A 19,049-nucleotide genomic window follows, 5' to 3' on the forward strand; every position below is an offset into this window, starting at 1 on the left:
GCGCTTAGAACTTAAAAAGAAATCTAGAATGGTGGCTTGCCGTTTCTTTCGCTCGCTAGAAATCACCACACGTTTCTCAATAGCCTGGAAGGCCGCATTGCTGTCAGCGTCGCTGTGAGGTGCGACGTACCTGCGGAGGAGGTCCAGAGCTGCGACGGCTTCTCCAAAGCTAGAATTTGGCAACTCCCCGGCATCATGCGGCTCGTGCTCCTCGTCGTCACCGCGCCACGGCAATGGCAACAGATGAAGGAATATCCGTGGGAAATGTTGCCCTCTTTGGCGTAATCATGCTAACGATTGTTTAGTATTGCTGCGGAGCGCGCGCGTCCGAGCAGCCCGGTTGCGCGCAGCGCGGCGTGGTTTCGCGAGAAATGTAAACAAGAGAGGAGAGCTGGCCCGATAGGCGGAGCAACGCCATGAGCAACACCAACTTCCGGCTTCCCTTTAGCTACAGCTTCGCAAAGAGTGACGTCAGGGCCTCTCTCGAGTTTCCTTCCTCCGTGAGTCGAGCCATCCAACAAACCATGCGGTGACCGTAATCACAGTGATGATATTTTTCACGAATGGCCACCTAGTGGCGGCCTCTCGAACTGGCGTGCGGCTTTTTGCAGCCAGTTCCATAGCCAAGCCCGGTCAAAACTCGTAAAAAGCCAAAATGGCGGTTGGAGCGCGTTGCCTACTTTAGCCCAGGCGGGTTCGGGTTGCGATGCATCATGCGGGAACGTTTTCACAGCTACTACGTAACAGCGGGGTTCCGTATACATTGGATCCTATGGAAGCTATGCCGGGACCAGATGAAAGCGACGTAGCAGCCGGGAAAACGCAGCAGTGAGGAACGTAACAGCGGGGTTCTACTGTAATATATATATACTATATATTTATATTTTAAGGTTGCTACTGACATGCCCCAAGTCAAGCGTCGCGGCATCGCGTAAAACATGGTAGTGCCTTCATCAAAGTGGCACTCTGTAACGATACATATCACTCAGAAGCAAAATGGAAGTAATTTAGGTTACCAGAATGTTCAATTTGCCCTAAGCTTAATGTTAGTGCTCTATTCCTTGCTACCACTGCAAATATATGACAAAAATAGGTCGTGTCCACAAATGTGGACGCCGTAAGTGACTGAAGGGGATATGAGCTATTTCTATCAATTGATGGCAAGCTCACTGGTATGAGGCCCGAACTTTCTCACAAGTCAGCCTCAACTGTCCTGACATGCTCTCAGCCTGCGCAAAATGCCTCAATCTTGCATTTCACTGCTTTAAAGATTTTATTTTGGTTTGGATGAGGGACACCTGCATCTCAGCGCCAGCTAAAACATTGTTTTTTGAGCTCAAGCTCCTTGAAAGACACTTCCTTTCCCGTTTATTCCTCAATGTGTAGGTCCTTTCTGTTCTCGCCCTTCTACCGCGCGTTCGCCTCGCAGACCATTTGCAACATCCTCTTCATCAGTTGTCCAGTCAACGTCCAATTTTTCGGACTCCCTAGGGGCCGCGAGAATGTCAGAAAAATCTGGCAGTTCAAAAAAAATGAATGCACGTCTTTTACTGTCGTTAAGGGCTCAAATCACCACAGGCACGCCCGAAAAGGCCTACCAGTGCACTTATTAGGCCATATCAGTGCTCGTACTGTGACAGGAGATGACGGGTGGACACATGAATAATTAAGGAATAGATACTGTGTCCCGTGACAACTGGCCCTTCACACACTTGTTATGCTTCACCGCGTAACAGTTACAGAAATGTTACAGAGGTGAAGCTGACTTTCGGGAACCGGCATTAAGGGGGGACACAGGTTTTACATCGCGAAAAATGGCCAAAAAATCGATTTTCTGAAAATCACATTTTCAGTTTCTATAACTTTTTCTATCTGATTCCGAAATATCATCTATAAAAACCACGTAGAAGTGCTCTAAAAAATTTGTTTTATCAGCCAAGGTGGCGAAAAATTTCGCGGAAATCACGCCCTGTGCTTTCCGAGCTTCGAAGCCAATCGCGAGGATTAAAAAGCTGGAGTCTGTAATATTGCTGACAGCGGCGAATTCTTTCAATGAGAAATGCGGCGCGGAATGGCAAGAAGCTTAATAGCGAACGTCGAAGCAGCTAGGCCTAGCGTTTACCGTCGTGGCGGCTACGGCTGCCAGTGGATCTGCGTGCGAGTGTGTGGGTTCGAGGTGGCGATGTAATAAAAATGGCGGGAGTGGTGGCTTTGATTAATGCCATTTCGGACCTGCAGTCATAACAAAAAGTTCTGAAAATCGGACGCCGAAGGGTTCTTGCACCTGAAATTTCAGACGTTCTTATACATTGACTCCATCGGGTACGTGGTGGTGCCGCAAAGCCGTCCGAATTATCGGGCGTCCGGAAAGTCGGTCGTTGACTGAACACTGGCACTCCTCCAGCCAACGACACAGCATCTAAAGATGATTCATCAAGATCCCTCTGTTACGCGAGCCAGCATTACCACGACTTTCGTTCCCTTTCAATAAAATAGCAGTTAATTTTGGAATGCATCATGTAACCGCACAAAAACAAGGGAAAAAGAAGGAACACACAAGACAGGCGCGGTGTGTTCCTTCCTTGTCCCTTGTTTTTGTGCGGTTACATGATGCATTCCAATAACAACCACCAACTAGCCCGCTTATCCCTGTTAAATATGCAGTTAATTTTCCCTGAGAGAAGCACCAATTCCTCGAGTTTTCTCTGAGTATTTCCAGACTATTCAAAATCTTTGAGAATTCCCAGTTCTCCCGGCTGTCCCGGTTGGTAGACACCCTGGAGGGGAAGCTGCAACAATGTCACATGTACTGTAAGCTAATGCATCATATCCGCCTTTAGCCGAACTGATGGATAAGGGCCTGCACAATTTTGATCTCTTTCTTTTAGTGCAAAATTGTACAGCTGGAAACTTTATTCCTAAACTATCTTTATATACAGTTAAACCTGGATGTAACGAACCTATACGTAACGAATTCCTGGATTTAACGAAGTTTTTGAATTCCCCAACGCTGCCCCCCATTGAAGCCCATGTATTTTAGACCTTGACGTAACCAACGCGTTGCGGCGGTTAGCCTTGATGTAACGAACCCACAAAGTTGATCAGTCATTACTTTTTGCACTTTTAAGGAAAATTCGGCCGAAGAAATGCTCTAGATTATTGAATATTAATACTGTAAGGAGCCAGCAGCTACGCGAACGCCAGGGATTGCCGCGACCGAGCAAAGTTAGCGATGATGATGATGATGGTGGCGACTAGCGCCGCTGCATGCCTAACGTAGCAGTCTTTTCAGGCTTTGCTTGTCTAGCGTGACACCAGGTGGCATTGGTATCAGCAGCTGATTTCTCTTGCAGAATTATTTTGTTTCGTATGGATTTGAGGACAAGCATTCTTATTTTGTGATTTTCATTTGTTTCAACGGCTTAGACACACTTATATGTAAGAATTCACTTCAAAAGCAACGCTGATAACCGGTTCTTTCGTTGCCAGGGCGCGGGAAGAGAGAGGGGGAGGGACGATGACGAACGACACTCCGTGACGAACGACGATGCGTCACTTTTTTTTCTTTCTCTATCACGGAGGAACGAAACTCAGGAGAGGCCCTGACGTCACTCTTTGTGAAGCTAAAGAGAAGCCGGAAGTTGGCGTTGCTCCGCTTATCGGGCCAGCTCTCCTCTCTTGTTTACATTTCTCGCGAAACCACGCCGAGCTGCGCGCCACCGTGGTGCTCAGACGCGCACGCTCCGCAGTAATACTAAACAATCGGCAGCACGTTAGCACGATTCCGCCAAAGAGGGCAATATTTCCCGCGAATATTCCTTCGTCCGTTGCCATTGCCGTGGTGCGGTACACTGCGTACAGCGTTGCATGCGCGTTCATTTCACGAACTTTAGTTCCTCGTGTCCCACCTGGCCACAGCAAAATCCGGGAAAGCACGGTCCAGCTAACGCAGCGCAACAAAACACGGAGACCAACGCGAACCTGACCGCACGGCGCCTTTGCCACATTACAAAACCTACGGAGCAACACGTGTGAGCGCACATAACCAAAACAAAGCCGCCATTGTGGCCCGAAAGGCGTGGCCGCCACGGCAAAAAAATAAAAAATCAGCAAGAAAGAGGAGAACCTACTACGTCAATTCCTCCACACTTTTCTCCTAGCGCGCAGAGGGGGTAGGGCCTCTCCTCGGTTTCCTTCCTCCATGTTCTCTATGGATGCGTTGCATTCGCCATTTTGAGTGTTGTCCTGCGTTCTGCAGGTGTGCGTGTGTCAACTGTGCTCTGGTACTGGTTTGTCCGACTTGTTTTGGAGGTGCTAGGCCTGCCTGTCGGCGTGTAGTCGTGCGTCTCCGCTTGCAACTGCGTCATCGGTTGGTCGTGATGAGTTCTACTGCCAGAAAACGAAAAGTTCTGTCTTTTGAAGACAAACTCGCAATTTTAAATGCAGTCTCTGCGGGCGAGAAGAAGGACATTGCCGCCCGTTTCAGCATTCCAGCGAGCACACTATCAACGATTTTGAGTGCAGAACACAGCATCAGAAACGCAGTAAAGTCGGGAACAAGCTCGAAGAAAAAAAGACTGAAGCTGTCCACATACACTGATGTGGACAAGGCAGTGTTCACGTGGTTTGTGGACATGCGAGCCAGAAATGTACCCATAAGTGGCGCGATCTTAAAACAGAAGGCAAAGGATTTTGCATGTATCTTGGGCCATGATGATTTCAAGGCAAGCAACGGGTGGCTGCAGGGATTTAAGAGCCGGCACGGTGTCGTCGGAAGAGTAATCAGCGGCGAATCTGCCTCCACAGACAGTGATGCTGCTGCTTCGCGGGTGGCTGACAAGCTGCCTGGAATCCTGAGTCGCTTCGAGGCGGCTGATGTCTACAATGCCGACGAGACAGCTCTATTTTATCAAATGCTTCCGGGCCGCACGCTAGCGTTAAAAGGCGATGACTGCCGCGGCGGAAAGCAGAGCAAGCTCCGAATAACAATTCTGCTGTGTGCCAACCTTGATGGCACAGACAAGCGAGTCCCGCTAGTTGTCGGCAAAAGTGCCCGTCCCAGGTGTTTTAACCCTTTCGCTGTCGGACCTTTCTGGCCGTGACGCACCCCCAGTGTCGGCTTGGTTTCAGGGAACGAGCATAACAGGGAATAAACATAGCAATTTATTTTTGATTATGATTGGTATACAAATAACATAGTCAATGCAATATGCATATTTCAGTGTTCTGCAGCTGTTGTTAGTAAACATCATCATCATCATCAGCCTGACTATAAAATCCGTTCAACATCCGAATCTGACGATGCGGAACCCTCTTCCTCGCATGCGACTCTGTCCGAGTCCGAATTCGAGCTCGGCTCGTATTCTGAATCGGAATTATGCCACCGCTCCAATGAGCAGACGAAGGTCCCGCGCGCTGAGCCATCCGAAAGTAACCGCGCGCAGGGAGAATGCGCTTTCAGTCGCCCGCACAACGGAGACAAATGGGATGTTGCGTGATCAAGAAGACAGAGGGAGATGGAAAAAGGCTAAACAAAATTCGAAGGGCTTTACGTTTACGGCTGCAAGTCGGAAGCGAGGGTGCGGCGAGAGAGGGAAAGCAGCAATCGAGTCACCCTTTTTGGAGAGGCAACGGCACGTGCGCCTGAACTTGACGCGCCGTAGCAGACACACCAAGAGAAGAAAAAGAAAAACCTTCAAACCAGCGGAGATTGCAGAACAACCCTTGAACCCAAAACCACACGCGCGCGACGCATGATCCAGCGAACGCGGAGCCACCGCGCCACTCAGCAAAGAGGAAGTGGGGAGTGGCAGTCGCACCGTACTCTTCAATACATGGACTAACACAGGTCAGGGCGAATATACGAACTTGTAGAAAGAGTCAACAGATGGCGCGGCCAATTCAAGAGCGCCAGCTTTGCGCTCAGGCGCGAAATTTTGAACGCACGATAGAGAACGTACCGGTACGTCAGTGACACTGTGGGGGGGAAGCGCGATGAGGTACCGGTACGTCCGTGACAGCGAAAGGGTTAAGGGAACGAAGCGCATGCCCGTGAAGTATGTGGCGAATTCCAAAGCGTGGATGACTCGGCCAATATTTTCTCAGTGGTTAAAGGAATTTAACCAGGACGTCAAGCGGCAAGGCCGTCAAGTTTGCCTACTGCTGGACAATTGCTCGGCGCACCACGTCGAGGGCCTGCAGCTGTCGAACATCGAACTGCATTACTTCCCGGCTAACTGTTTTAAATGCTCTTACCGGCGCCGACTAATCCTGAAGATACTTCTTGACATCCGTCTGGAACGGGAGATGAAGATTGACATTTATCAAGCAGTCGAGATGCTTGCTGCCTCCTGGCAAGAGGTCAGGGCAGAAGTTATCGCAAATTGCTTTTTAAAGGCCGGAATAGCCAAAAACGCACGGGCTGGTGCCGACGAGGAAGAAGACCTTTCTACTCTGTCCGATGTGGCCGAAGCGTGGAACGAGCTATGTACTAACGGTGGTGTACCCGACGACGTTGAACTGACCGATTTTTTGTTTGCGGACAACGCCGCCGTAGCTACAGAAGAAATGTCTGATGCAGCAGTAGCTGAAAGTGTGCAAAATCCCGATGGTGGCGATGATGGTGCCTGTGAGGCAGATCCGTGTGACGTGCCTACTGCAAAGGAGGTGATGAATGCAATTGACGTTATGCGCCGTTTCGTTGGCTTGCTCGACGATGAAGGAGCTCTACACGATTTAGCTTCTTTGGAGCGGCGTGTTGTGCCTTCACTCGTGCCGAAGAAGCAAGCGGAAATTACGCAGTTTTTTGGTGTAAAATAAATGCTTGAAGGGTGAGTTCACCTTCACGGATATCTTGAGCTATTTGGTTTCGTTTCTGCATCATTTGTACGAGCCTTCACGCGAAACCTGCATGTAACGAAAACCTGCATGTAACGAAAAATTTCGAGCTTTTGTCAACTTCATTATATCCCGGTTTAACTGTATTTACAAATTTTTGGCCATTTTGGTAAACAATTCAGGGCCCTAAATCAACACTGCTTTCAACAATTGGTAGAATTTTTTCCTAAATGCAACAAATTCCATTCATATATCTTCACTGGTTGTATAATGAGAGAATTCTTGAGTGTTGCCATGTGCAAGAATATGGTATACTGAAATACGGCAGTGTGTCATCCGGCGGTGAAAATGTGGCTCTTTTTGCTGTGATGACCTGGGGTGCTGGAGCCCTCAGGTCTACAGCAGTGTTATCTGTCGCTGCAGCCTGGAGTCACTGCTGGCAAGCAGATCCGTAAGGGCACAACACCGGGTCTTCTGCCACCGAAACACTGAGCAGACAATGAGGGACACAGCACGATCTGCGATTGGAAACCTGCAAGCTCCGACGGTGACATTGATGTTATCATCATTATCAGCCTATCTTTGTCCACTGCAGGACAAAGGCCCTGCGATCTCCAATTGCCTCTGTCCTGTGCCAATCGATTCCAGCTTATGCCTGCGAATTTCCTAATTTCATCACCCCACCTAGTTTCCTGCTGCCCTCGACTGCGCTTCCATTTTCTTGGCACCCATTCTGTAACTCTAGTTGTCCCCTGGTTATCTATCCTACGTATTACATGGCCTGTCCAGCTCCATTTTTTTTTTCTTAGTGCCAATTAGAATAATGTCTATCCTCGTTTGCTCTCCGATCCACACCACTCTCTTTCTGTCTCTTAATGTTATGGCTAACGTTTGATGTATCCTAACAGTTTGCCGCATTTAATTTTTGCAAATTATATTAATTTCAAATTTCTTTTGAGGGTGTTTTAGTTTACCAATGCAAAAAGTTTCACTAAATATATGTACTTTTATTTAGCACACTATGCACACCAGTCAATCGCAGCGCAGCCTAGTGGCTTTATCGCTGAAGCGACCACGGTTCCCCATTGTTTTGCTATACGGACGACACAATGCCCTTTTCCAGTACACCATAACAGGAAAACCTTGTTTGTTCAACCTTTGTTATGGTAATTCGTAAACATCAGGTCATTCAGACTCGTCCTCCAGGTCCCACCAGGGCGTATGCATTACTTAACCCTTCGAGGGTAGATGTTTTTCGCCAGATGCGACCGTCCAGGGTCGATGTTTTTTATTGCAGATTCTAATTCTTCTTAGGGAGTTATTTCGAAAAAAATTTACTGTTATTTTTCTAGGGTGACCGTAAAGTGAGAAAAAAATATTTTGCATTGGTATATATGTACTCTTCATTCATGAATAACAACAATAAAAAAGGAAATAAACTTATAAATTGAAAATTGTATCCATTGTTATACTTCAAGGCTTTGAAGATGCGCACATTAGAACATTTCGCAAGACCCAAATGTTCCTGCTCTTACACTAATATGTACATCTATAGCGTAATCGAACTGCGTAGGTGCGCGCACTCAAGAAAACTGTGTGGTTGTGTGCCCGTTAAAAAAGCAAAACGTGTGACAAACTTCCGCTAATCTTCATCTTATCGCCAACCAGAGGCTATTAGTTTTCGCGAGTGTCCAGAAAAAAAAAAAGAAATGCAATGGAAACGCATGCACGGCTGCATCCTTCCTATGCGCACTCCTGTGAGCAATAAACGAGCGAGAAACAAGCGGTCGCCCTTTAAGCTATTAGTAACGAGATAGCCACCAGTTTCGCAAGCGCAAGAAGCCGAAACCGCCCGCGGAACAAACCCCAAGCCGCCGCCAGCCCGCGCGCCAATGCGCGAGCGGTAGTATATAGACGCGCTGGAGCAAACTAGCGCTAAAACAAACCATGCAACGAAAAGTGAGAGAGGGAGGCGCGTGAAAAGAATTCCCTGTATTCCCAGATAATGGCAGCACATGACAGAAAAGAAAAAGTTAGGAAATTGGCACGCTTTTTAAATATACAGACCACACCGTAAATACACGACATTGACCATTTTGGAGTTCGTTCGCGGTGCCATATATTTACGTCATTGACCCTCAAAAGGTAAATGGAATCAAACTAATTAATTTGGACATATGGCATAAATTATGGCATAACAGGCAGGTAATTAGGGGCAGAAAAAGACTTCAGAGACAAGTTAGCTCAATTTCAGCAGGTTCAGTTGAGAGTGCTCAATACACTATACAGCCCTCTATGGTAGATATCAGAGAGCCACCATGGTGATGAATGAAAAATACCAGGGAGGGCAGTCACTTGCCTGCACCACTCTGCTGGATGCCCGACACCAATGATAGGGTGCGCTCCTGGCGGCCCAGCATTTCGTCCAGTTTGCGGTGCATGGCCTTGAGACCCTCGAACATATGTGCCTGGCCCTCAAAAATCTGGCGCAGTTCACGCTGCTGAGGCGAGTCGTAGGGCTGCTCGGCACCCGCGCCATGCTCCATATCATGCTTAGCGGCCTCTTCAGGATGCTGCTTGCGGTACTCCTCCTTTTGGCGCTCAAGCTTGTCCTTGTACTGCTCGTATTCCTTTGAGAACTTCTCCTTCTCCGAATCGGCAATGGTCTGTGTAGCCACGGGCTGCTGGCCCTCTGGGAGCAGGCTCGTTGTCAGGAACTTCAGGGCATCATGGTCATCTGCAAGCAAAAGGGGACATAAAGAGTGCACTGACAAGGTGACCATTTAAGTCCTGGACACATGAAAGTCTGCACTCTGAGAAACTAAGTAGCATTCAAAATCTCCTGGTACAGTAGAACCTCGTTGATACAATCCCATTATGTAGGATTACCCGGCGCTAACGTTCGTGATTGAGAAGTCAAAAAATAACCCAATACAGTTAAGCCTCCTTTTTACTAGTTCATACTATGTTCCTGGAACACATGATCTTTTGGCACCTAAGTTCAGTACATTGTCAAACTGTGATTGCATTACGTGTTCTCCGGCTGCTAGATCCCATGTAAAAAAAGAGAGAGAAGTAAAAAAAGAAGGATAAACGAATTTTTGGAGCCGGCACGCTAGCAGACATGCGGCTTACGCCTTTTCTGTTGATGCAGGTTGCTGGCGCCATTGCAGCAACGCCCAAGTTCGGTGTCGACCGGAAAGGACCAGCAGTAGCGTGCGCTCGGAACTTACCTTCATCGACAGCATCATCATGGATGGCACCGGCGGCCGATAGAGCATTGACGTCTCCGGTCACTATCAATGCCAAGCCGTTCAGGAATGAAACTATCTACGGGGACTGACATCAAATCACAATCGTGCGACGAGAATCATGTGACACCGACTCCCCTTATTTAATCGAGCGACAAGTTGGCTACGTGGGATTTGGAGCCGGCACGCTAGCCAACATGCAGCTTACGCCTCTTCTGTTGCTGCAGGTTAGTCATAAATATCCGCTTCTGGTTTGTAGATTATTGTGTGCCCTGCTGGCTCCTTGTCCTACAAGTGCTGTGCCTGTTCGCCAAAGAAACGTGCCGATGGTGCCATGTAGCAAACGTTTTCGTTTTTTTGCGCACAGGGTTTTGTACCTAGTATTGCTATTATTGCTTTCCAGGGATGTTGAGCTGAACCCCACTCCGCTGAATACCCAGGAGCTAGAACTGTTTAAAAGCTTGCAAAATGGTCAAGCCACAATTTTGATTAAATTAGAGGCCATTGACACTAGACTAGCAAAGCATGAAGCAATGATGGCAGAAATTAACAGCAAACTGGCCGTGACAGAAGGCCAGATCACAGCGCTTAAAGATGCAGTCAATGTGCAAGAGAGCACCATTAGGACAATACAGAAAGCAGTTAGACAACTTCACGATAAGAGCGTTGACTCGGAAAGTAGAAGCCGCAGAAATAACCTAGTCTTTAACGGAGTCGATGCTACCAAATCAGAAATGTTGGAACAGTCTGAACAATTGCTCAAAAACATTTGTAAAGAATACTTAGGCTTAGAGATGCAGTCGGTAGAAAGAGCATATCGTATAGGTCGCTATAACAAAATGAAGAAAAGACCGATCATTGTCAATTTTGCCTCCTGCAAAGAAAAATCAAACATTCTTTCTAATGCTAGAAACTTCACAGGAACTGCATACAGTGTCGACCAAGATCGTGCACCTGAAACAAGAGATATTCGGAAAAGACCCTGGGAATATGCTAAGGCCAATAAAGCAGATGAAAAAAATGACGTCAGACTAAGCTTTGATAAGTTGGTTGTGAATGGAAAGATGTGTTAAGTGGGATACAGAAAAAAAAAAGAAGTCATTCCTGACGTAAGAAATAAGTGACCCAAACGAGAGAAAAGAGGGCGTCAGATACTTGATTTGTTTAGTGACAGTGAATTGTAGAAGCATCGTCAATAAAGTGGACGACCTTGCTGCTCTTATAGACTGTGAAAGGAAAGGTGCCAGTCTTTGGGACTAAATCATGGCTCGATCCTTTTAATAAAGACAGTGAAGTTTTTCCGGAAGGCTTTGTTGTTTATTGCAAAGATAGATCCAGCGTGGCTGGTGGCGTCTTTCTTTTAGTGCACCACTCTTTAAACTCATCTGAACTAGATATAGGTCACGACAATGTGAAACCAGTATAGCGCAAAGTTCTAAAGCAGTGTGCTGGACCGATTTCCCTTCATCTCCATGTAGGGTACTCTACAACAAGTCTATCTTCTGGTGCCCTCCCGGATGACTGGAAAATTGCACGTCATCCCCATTCATAAAGGTGGGTCGAAAAAAGACGTAAATAATTATAGGCCCATTTCACTTACGTCCATACCATGCAAATTATTAGAACACATTTTATATAAAGAGATAATGACATATTTACTGACAAACAACATACTGGCTTCAAAACAACATGGGTTCCTGAAGGGTCTATCTTGCACAACACAACTGATTGAATTTTATCACGACCTTTTATCTCATATAGACACCGGCGGACAAATTGATTGCCTTTTCCTGGACTTTAAAAGGCGTTTGATACTGTTTCACACCCTCACCCTTTGCCTTTAGGAAAACTAGCATCCCGAAATACTGACTATACAGTTCTAGCTTAGATCGAAAACTATCATTCCGTCGACAATGCATAGTAATAAACGACAAGAAATTAGTTTCGTAGATACCACATTGGGTGTCCCACAGGGCTCAGTTTTGGGGCCACATTTATTTTTATTATATGTAAATGACATTTGTTCAGGAATTAGTTCTAGTAGTATATGGTTGTTTGCTGATGACTGCGTCTTGTATACAAAAATTAGAAAAGAAGATGACGTGGCCCTGTTACAAGGTGACTTATGTGTTCTTGAATGGTGTTCAAGATGGAAAATTAACTTAACTACTAAAAAAATGTGTTCATGTTACATTTACACATAAAAAACACAGGCTAACCTCCGAGTATGTCATCAACAATAACACAGTGAAGCAAAAATTACACTATAAATATTTAGACATGACATTCTCAGTCAATTGTTCATGGAATGCTCACGTTGATACAGTGGTTGCTAAGGCCGCCAGGACCTTAAAATTTATACAGCGAAATCTGAGACACGCACCGACTTCTTTGAAATCAACTGCTTACCTAACATACATTCGACCAATGCTTGAATACGCTTGTGCCATGTGGGACTCATGGCAAAAAACACTAAGTGATAAACTTGAAAAAATCCAGAACAGAGCAGCAAGGTTTCTCTTATGCCGGTACTCGAGAACCGATAGCTGTACTAACATGAAAAATGAAATAGGATGGGAAATTCTTTCCTCTCGCCAAAAAAAATTGAGACTGAAAATGCTTTATCAAATATTTCACGGTAAAACTAGCCTAGGAAAGGAAATATGCTTACACAGGCCTCATTATGTCTTTGCACGCAGTGATCATTAATTCAAGGTTTTAGAATACCGAACTAGAACTAATATTTATGCTAATACATTTTTGTTCATGTTACTATTAGCGAATGGAATCGCCTATCAAGTCAGCAAGTGTGCTGTGTCAATGAAGATGTGTTTTTTTTTTCGGCATTGTAACTCCCCTGCTACAGCGCCTTCGGGCTAAGCGGGGTAAACATTGAATAAAAAAAAAAAAAAGTAGCTGCCTGCTTCAGCAGCTTTCAGCAACACTCAACAGAGGCACGCCAAATTGGTGGTTGGAGAATAGTCAATATTGTTCCATGCCCACATGGAACAATCTTTGTGTTCACAAAGATTGCACACATCTTTGTGTGCAATATGAAGGACAACAGACCCATAGGGCTGCAGGGCATTGCAGTGGCAGCATTTGACTGCCAATCATTCTGTTCAGACAAGGCATACTCAAAATCTTCTTGCTGGTCAAGATACACAAGGAGTTTTCCTTGATACCACACACATAACACACCACATACAAAAGGTGCTCCAGGGTCCCTTTAAGATAGATCATGTTCTTCACGTGCTTACTGCTTGTAAATCGTAATCATGTTCATGCAATAGGTTTTGAAAACCTATTCTCTGGATTATGGACTGGTGCTACTGTGACTTAAGTTGCAGAGCAGCCAGGCAAACTTATGAACAACACACATGTGCTGTATTAACAGCCTGCAGGTGTTCTCTATGATTGCTTGAATGACTGTTTCCCTAACGGGTTTTAATCCCATAAAGCAACACAGGGTCTAAGGAGATGGCATGGTGAAGGCCTTCAGATTAAATTTGAATGACAAGGGTTCTTCTGCATGTACCTAGAGCATTGTACACGTGTCTTCCTGCATTCCTCCCTCACTGAAATTAGGCTGCGGAGACTGGGAGTCAAATCGGCAAGCTTGCACTCAGAAAAGCACGATGGCCACTAAAACAGGGCAGCAAGTCTCTGCTGGCACTTACCTGCCAGCCCACCCGTGGCTGCAGACACACCGAAGTAACCATTCTGAGGCAGGAACACATTCTCGGCCCGGAAGCACATCTCATAGTCGCCATCGTTATTGGTGTTGCCATTGTGGAACAGCACCTGAAGGAAGGCACGTGCGAGCCAAACTCAAGTCAAGGACCTTGGTTAGCCATTTCAATTCCATGGCGGCAAAAACAAGCAAGCATAATGCTTTAGTTAAAAGCCGATACATAATAACTTACAAGATAGGCTTATGGAGACGAGGAAATGTAATGGGTAAGAAAGAAACTGTGCTGCACCTAAAAGTAGTTTTCTTATACCCGACTATAACAGGAATTGAACCTGATGCACAAGAAACAGCAAATAATTACAGCTTTGCCACTACATAGTCAAGGCATAGACCGATTTTTTTTAACCTGCTCAATTATCCTAACTTTCCTGTGGCAACCAGTGTAGGTAACTTTATTGTGGACAATGCCGTCAGGTCACTGCACACAGCACTTCCATTTTTAGCAAAATGCTGCTACATAATGATGACGACTTGCAAGGAATGTATTTTTTTGTTTTGGCTCTTCCTGAACATTTTCCTTAACATACATTTTTAAAATCATAGCTTTATATTACCTCCTGCAATGGTGAAACGATCGTAATGCAAAAAAAAAAAAAACCTAAAATGGCATTGGATCTCAAAATTGTGCCTTGACTAGAGGGGCAGCTCTGATGATCCCAAATGGCTGATTAACAAGCTATTTCGTATGCATTAACAAGTAACAAATGGAAGCGAATTTCCCCACTGGGATAAACTGGGAGCTGGGCCTTAAACTAAGCCAAAGTCCCTCGAAATTTTAGCAAGACAATTTACTAGCTATTTAAGACATCAAAAAAGTGAGTAAAATGGTCACTAGAACTTCAGAAAGGCAGAGTTCTTAAGATGACCAAACACTTGCTAAATTTAACAACTTTCTCGCCACGTTATCAAACCTGGTGGCAATGCCACCTGCTCCGAGAAGCCAATGTATACGGCTAAAGAAATTTCGCACATTGCGTTGTGCATCACTAAATTTTTTTGGATAGGATCTCAACACACAATGTCACAGGTGTGGTGGCCACCATCTAAGTCACAATCTCCACACTTTCTTTTGTCGGAAAGATTATATTTTTAGCTTTCTAAAATAACATGCACAGCTAATTATTTGCCTTATTTTGTTAGGCCTTAATATGCATGCCTTAAAGCGCATTCACATCCTTGCCTTCCATAAGACAGCTCAGAAACCAGAAATGCAAGTAACCACTGACAGAAGCTTACCGTGAGAACATTCTGGTAGTATTCAATCTTGGCGCGCACAGGAAAGGGCTTGTTGCGGAAGTCTCGCTGGCAGCCACCTAGCTGCTGGTTCACACCGTCACTGCAAAAATACACATGTTAATTCATACATAGAGATACAGTACCACGACAGCATCCTTGTGAAGTCTTGCAGTGTAATGATGAAGTAATGATGAAGTGATATGAAGCGATGGCCAGCAGGCCAAATGCATCTTTCAAAAGGCTAAGATGCCCAAGACTTTGCTGACTTATATCTATTATATCCCTTATATCCATTCTGTTTCCTGCACCACAACATACAGCTGAGTGCTTTCATTTATCTAGACTGTGCTTTTTCATGAACTGACTTATTCCTGCAACCCATTTTGCCTTGGTTGGCAAGTTGTGCCATCTTGAAAGGGCTGGGTTGTGAGGAGGAACATTTTCTGACTTCTGCATGCAGTAAGAATATAACACATTGTGGCAATGCCAAACGCACATGAGCCGGTCCTCACCAATGCAAGCCTCAACTCCGACAGCACTAGCAAACCTCATTATGATGACAGCACAAAAGGAGCCACAACGGAAAAAAAAAAAAGGACAGCACAAGTGATGGTTGTCCTGTGTCCTTTTTCTCTGTATCATCATCCCCTTTGCATTGCCGTCATAATCTACTTGAACCTACTCACACACTAGCAAACCAATATAGCAGCACCACTTAATTTCTGATGTATCTAAGAAAATCACATGCACATTTAACTTTTACATGAAAGCCGCAAAAAAAGAGAATAATAAGGAAAAGTCCCAGTTTCGCCCGAATGGCAAAGCATCGATTGTGATAGCAAATTAGTAGACAGCTATACAAAGTAAGGATAATAGTTTTATCGGCTGTATAAACTTGCAGACATTCGCTTACCAGCTAAATTAACAAGTTTGGTGTCGTGGGTGCACAAGCAAACATGAACACATCTCACTCGATGACCGTGGAAACTCTCTGTCAAAACGTTGGAGTGAGGAAACACAGCAGCCGCAGCAAGTGAACTGACCTTCGTGTGCTGCCTCTCACTTCAATGAACTAAGCACTGAAAACAGCGCACATGAACCTATTAGCACTCGGCACACTCTGGCCCCATAGCAGGTCGCTTTCAAAATAGGGCCTGCGCGGTTACACCACATGCAGCAGCCACTGAAGCAGAATGTCCCCACCCCTCACCATCAAGCCGCCACCATTCGCTCACCCACGCCCGCTTTCACTTGCACAAACAGCACACGGTGACAATGTTATTACCCTTGGACTTTATACCGAACATCATGGCGACAGCAGGAATGGGCCTGGAGTGTCCATATAATTGATATCACAATAAAAAGCGACATATACAGGTGGCATCTACATTTACGAACTGTTACACTAAATGTGCACTTTCGTTCAAGTGACCAGTCAGAAAGTGGACAATGGTACAGGTAATCATGACTTGGGGTGAAACAGTACATTTGCCTTAAAAATGAAGTAAATGGCTTGTTTTTGCGTGCAAGAACCAAAGGTAATGCCTACCTTTCATGTTCATAAGTCTTGGTGCCATCGTTGACCATGGCCATAATGTAAGGGTTGTTGTGCTGCCAGAGGAAACCATAAGAACATTTATTCTTCAGACTAATCATCCTTAGGAGCAATTATAAGTCAACTAATACAGTCGACTTCGTTACAATGGACCCTGATAATTCTACAAAAAAAGTTCATTTTATCCGAAGTCCGTAATATCCAAAATGCCTCGCTTCCGAAACTTTCGTCACAATGTAAGCAGAGAGTGAGTGATGAGCATCCAAAGTCAAAAACAAACAAAAAAGTCGCAGTTTCACCTGAAAGGTAAAAGATTGCGGTAGCAAATTAAGCAAGATAAGCGCGGCAGCAGCAGCGAGCAAATGGACATTCATGCTGTCTCTTGCTTCAACGCGAACTAAACGTCGAAAGCACAGTGCATACGACGCTACCGGCACTACTGGGTGCACTTTGTCCACATTGCAGATCGCTTTCAACATACGGTGGCCACACCGTAAGCAGCAGCCGCCAGAGTCGAATCCTCTCCTTCCTCTCACTCTCTCTCTCATCCAGCCCTGGTTCCTTTTTTTCACTGCAACACCACTTCTAACTTATACACATCCTCCGCTTTTTTGATACGATATTTAAAACCTGCAGTGTATCTAATAGTTTAGTAATGGTGCTTATCATTCCACAGAAAATGCTATGATGGGGCATTACACAATTTCTGCTACCTGGATTCCTTTTGTATGCACCCAAATTTAAGTAAACAAGCAGTTTTGCACTCTACCTCTGCTAGAACAAGGTCACCATGGCAGGAAATCGAACCTATGGCCTCGTCCATATCAGCACAACTCTAGTCACACTGCCACATAATGAACACAGTAGATGAACCGGTTTCTCAGAGTTCATGAAAATGCAAGCTGTAAATTTGTCACATGCTGTACCAACCTTCCCGTCATTGTCAAAGGAGTCGAAGAACAGGGCCAGACCAATCCATTTGTCACTGCTGCCGAACACGGGACCCTCAGCCTGCCTCTGACTCGTGTACCAGAAAGCCTACAAAAAGGATTGTGAAGCTTCATGTTACCTTTGCAAAGATGTGCAGAAACATGCTCACAACAAATCGCTAAACTGCAGGGAGAGTAAGGTAGTTATATTGTCACGTGGTGGTGACGAAGAAAGAACACAGTAGCAATACTGTGAACAAGAAAACTAAGTTTTATTGGGCGAACCTGTGCCCACAAAACAGGCTACACTTATAGCGCAACGATAGCGGCGAACACGCTCGGCGATCGTCGAAAATCTGCTCAGCGGGTCAAGCGCGTCGGGTTTTAAAGAGCAGTCGTCGAATGTTCCAGACTAATCGTTTGGACCCGCGTGCTTTCCACAAAGTTCTACACCATTCGCGCTACGCGATGAAATCAGATAACACAAGGTTCGGCGACAACAGACAGCCGGGTAGAAGCATCGATAACTTTCCAGAAACGTCGGATACATGCAGGCGCGTCCCGCGCTGTGCGATTGCATTTGTTAAGCGGCGAAACGTGGTCGCCCGATAAAGATAAGTACACGTATCAATACCCCCCTCTTAAAAAGCATCGACCCGATGCTGCAAACAAACGAAGGTAATAAACAAAAGCACTCGTAGCAAAGAAAAGAACAAAATGACGAAGTTCGTCAGCGTCCGTAAAAGGGTTTAAGGCGCACCACGTGGACCACTTCAGATCGTGCGCGGCGCCGCTGTGAATGCGAAATGCCGTCTGGCACGACCTCATAGTCCAGAGCGCCAATACGTCGGATGACCTTGTAGGGTCCGAAATAGCGTCGGAGTAGTTTCTCACTGAGTCCTCGTCGGCGTATCGGGGTCCAAACCCAAACACGGTCGCCGGGCTGGTACTCAACAAAGCGTCGTCGGAGGTTGTAGTGTCGGCTGTCGGTCCTCTGTTGGTTCTTGATCCGTAGGCGGGCGAGCTGTCGGGCTTCTTCGGCTCGCTGGAGATAGCTAGCGACGTCAACATTCTCTTCGTCAGTGACGTGGGGCAGCATGGCGTCGAGCGTCGTCGTCGGGTTCCTGCCGTAAACCAGCTTAAACGGCGTGATCTGTGTTGTTTCTTGCACCGCCGTGTTGTAAGCGAATGTTACGTACGGCAGGACGGCGTCCCAGGTCTTGTGTTCGACGTCGACGTACATCGCTAGCATGTCGGCGAGGGTCTTATTCAGCCGCTCCGTAAGACCATTCGTCTGCGGGTGGTAGGCCGTGGTTCTCCTGTGCCTTGTCTGACTGTATTTCAGAATGGCTTGGGTGAGCTCCGCTGTAAAGGCCGTTCCTCTGTCGGTGATGAGGACTTCTGGGGCGTCATGTCGAAGCAGGATGTTTTCGACAAAGAATTTCGCCACTTCGGCTGCGCTACCTTTCAGCAGTGCTTTAGTTTCA

The 19,049-nt window shown here is 46.0% G+C and overlaps 1 protein-coding gene across 2 annotated transcripts in view; it reads right to left on the reverse strand.

The window, feature by feature from the left end:
- Window positions 1-19,049, reverse strand: part of ergic53 (lectin, mannose binding protein ergic53) — a 47,922-nt gene that overhangs the window by 15,107 nt on the left and 13,766 nt on the right. For both annotated transcript variants that reach the window (XM_055071497.2, XM_055071499.2), the window contains exons 4-8: window positions 17,564-17,671; window positions 16,628-16,689; window positions 15,079-15,178; window positions 13,769-13,892; window positions 9,197-9,574 (exon numbers count right to left, since the gene is read on the reverse strand). In XM_055071497.2, the coding sequence (XP_054927472.1) occupies window positions 9,197-9,574; window positions 13,769-13,892; window positions 15,079-15,178; window positions 16,628-16,689; window positions 17,564-17,671 (772 nt within the window). The remainder of the gene's footprint in view (window positions 1-9,196; window positions 9,575-13,768; window positions 13,893-15,078; window positions 15,179-16,627; window positions 16,690-17,563; window positions 17,672-19,049) is intronic.

This window comes from Dermacentor andersoni, chromosome 5 (genome assembly GCF_023375885.2).
Source record: "Dermacentor andersoni chromosome 5, qqDerAnde1_hic_scaffold, whole genome shotgun sequence".
In the NCBI taxonomy this organism is placed as follows: domain Eukaryota; kingdom Metazoa; phylum Arthropoda; class Arachnida; order Ixodida; family Ixodidae; genus Dermacentor; species Dermacentor andersoni.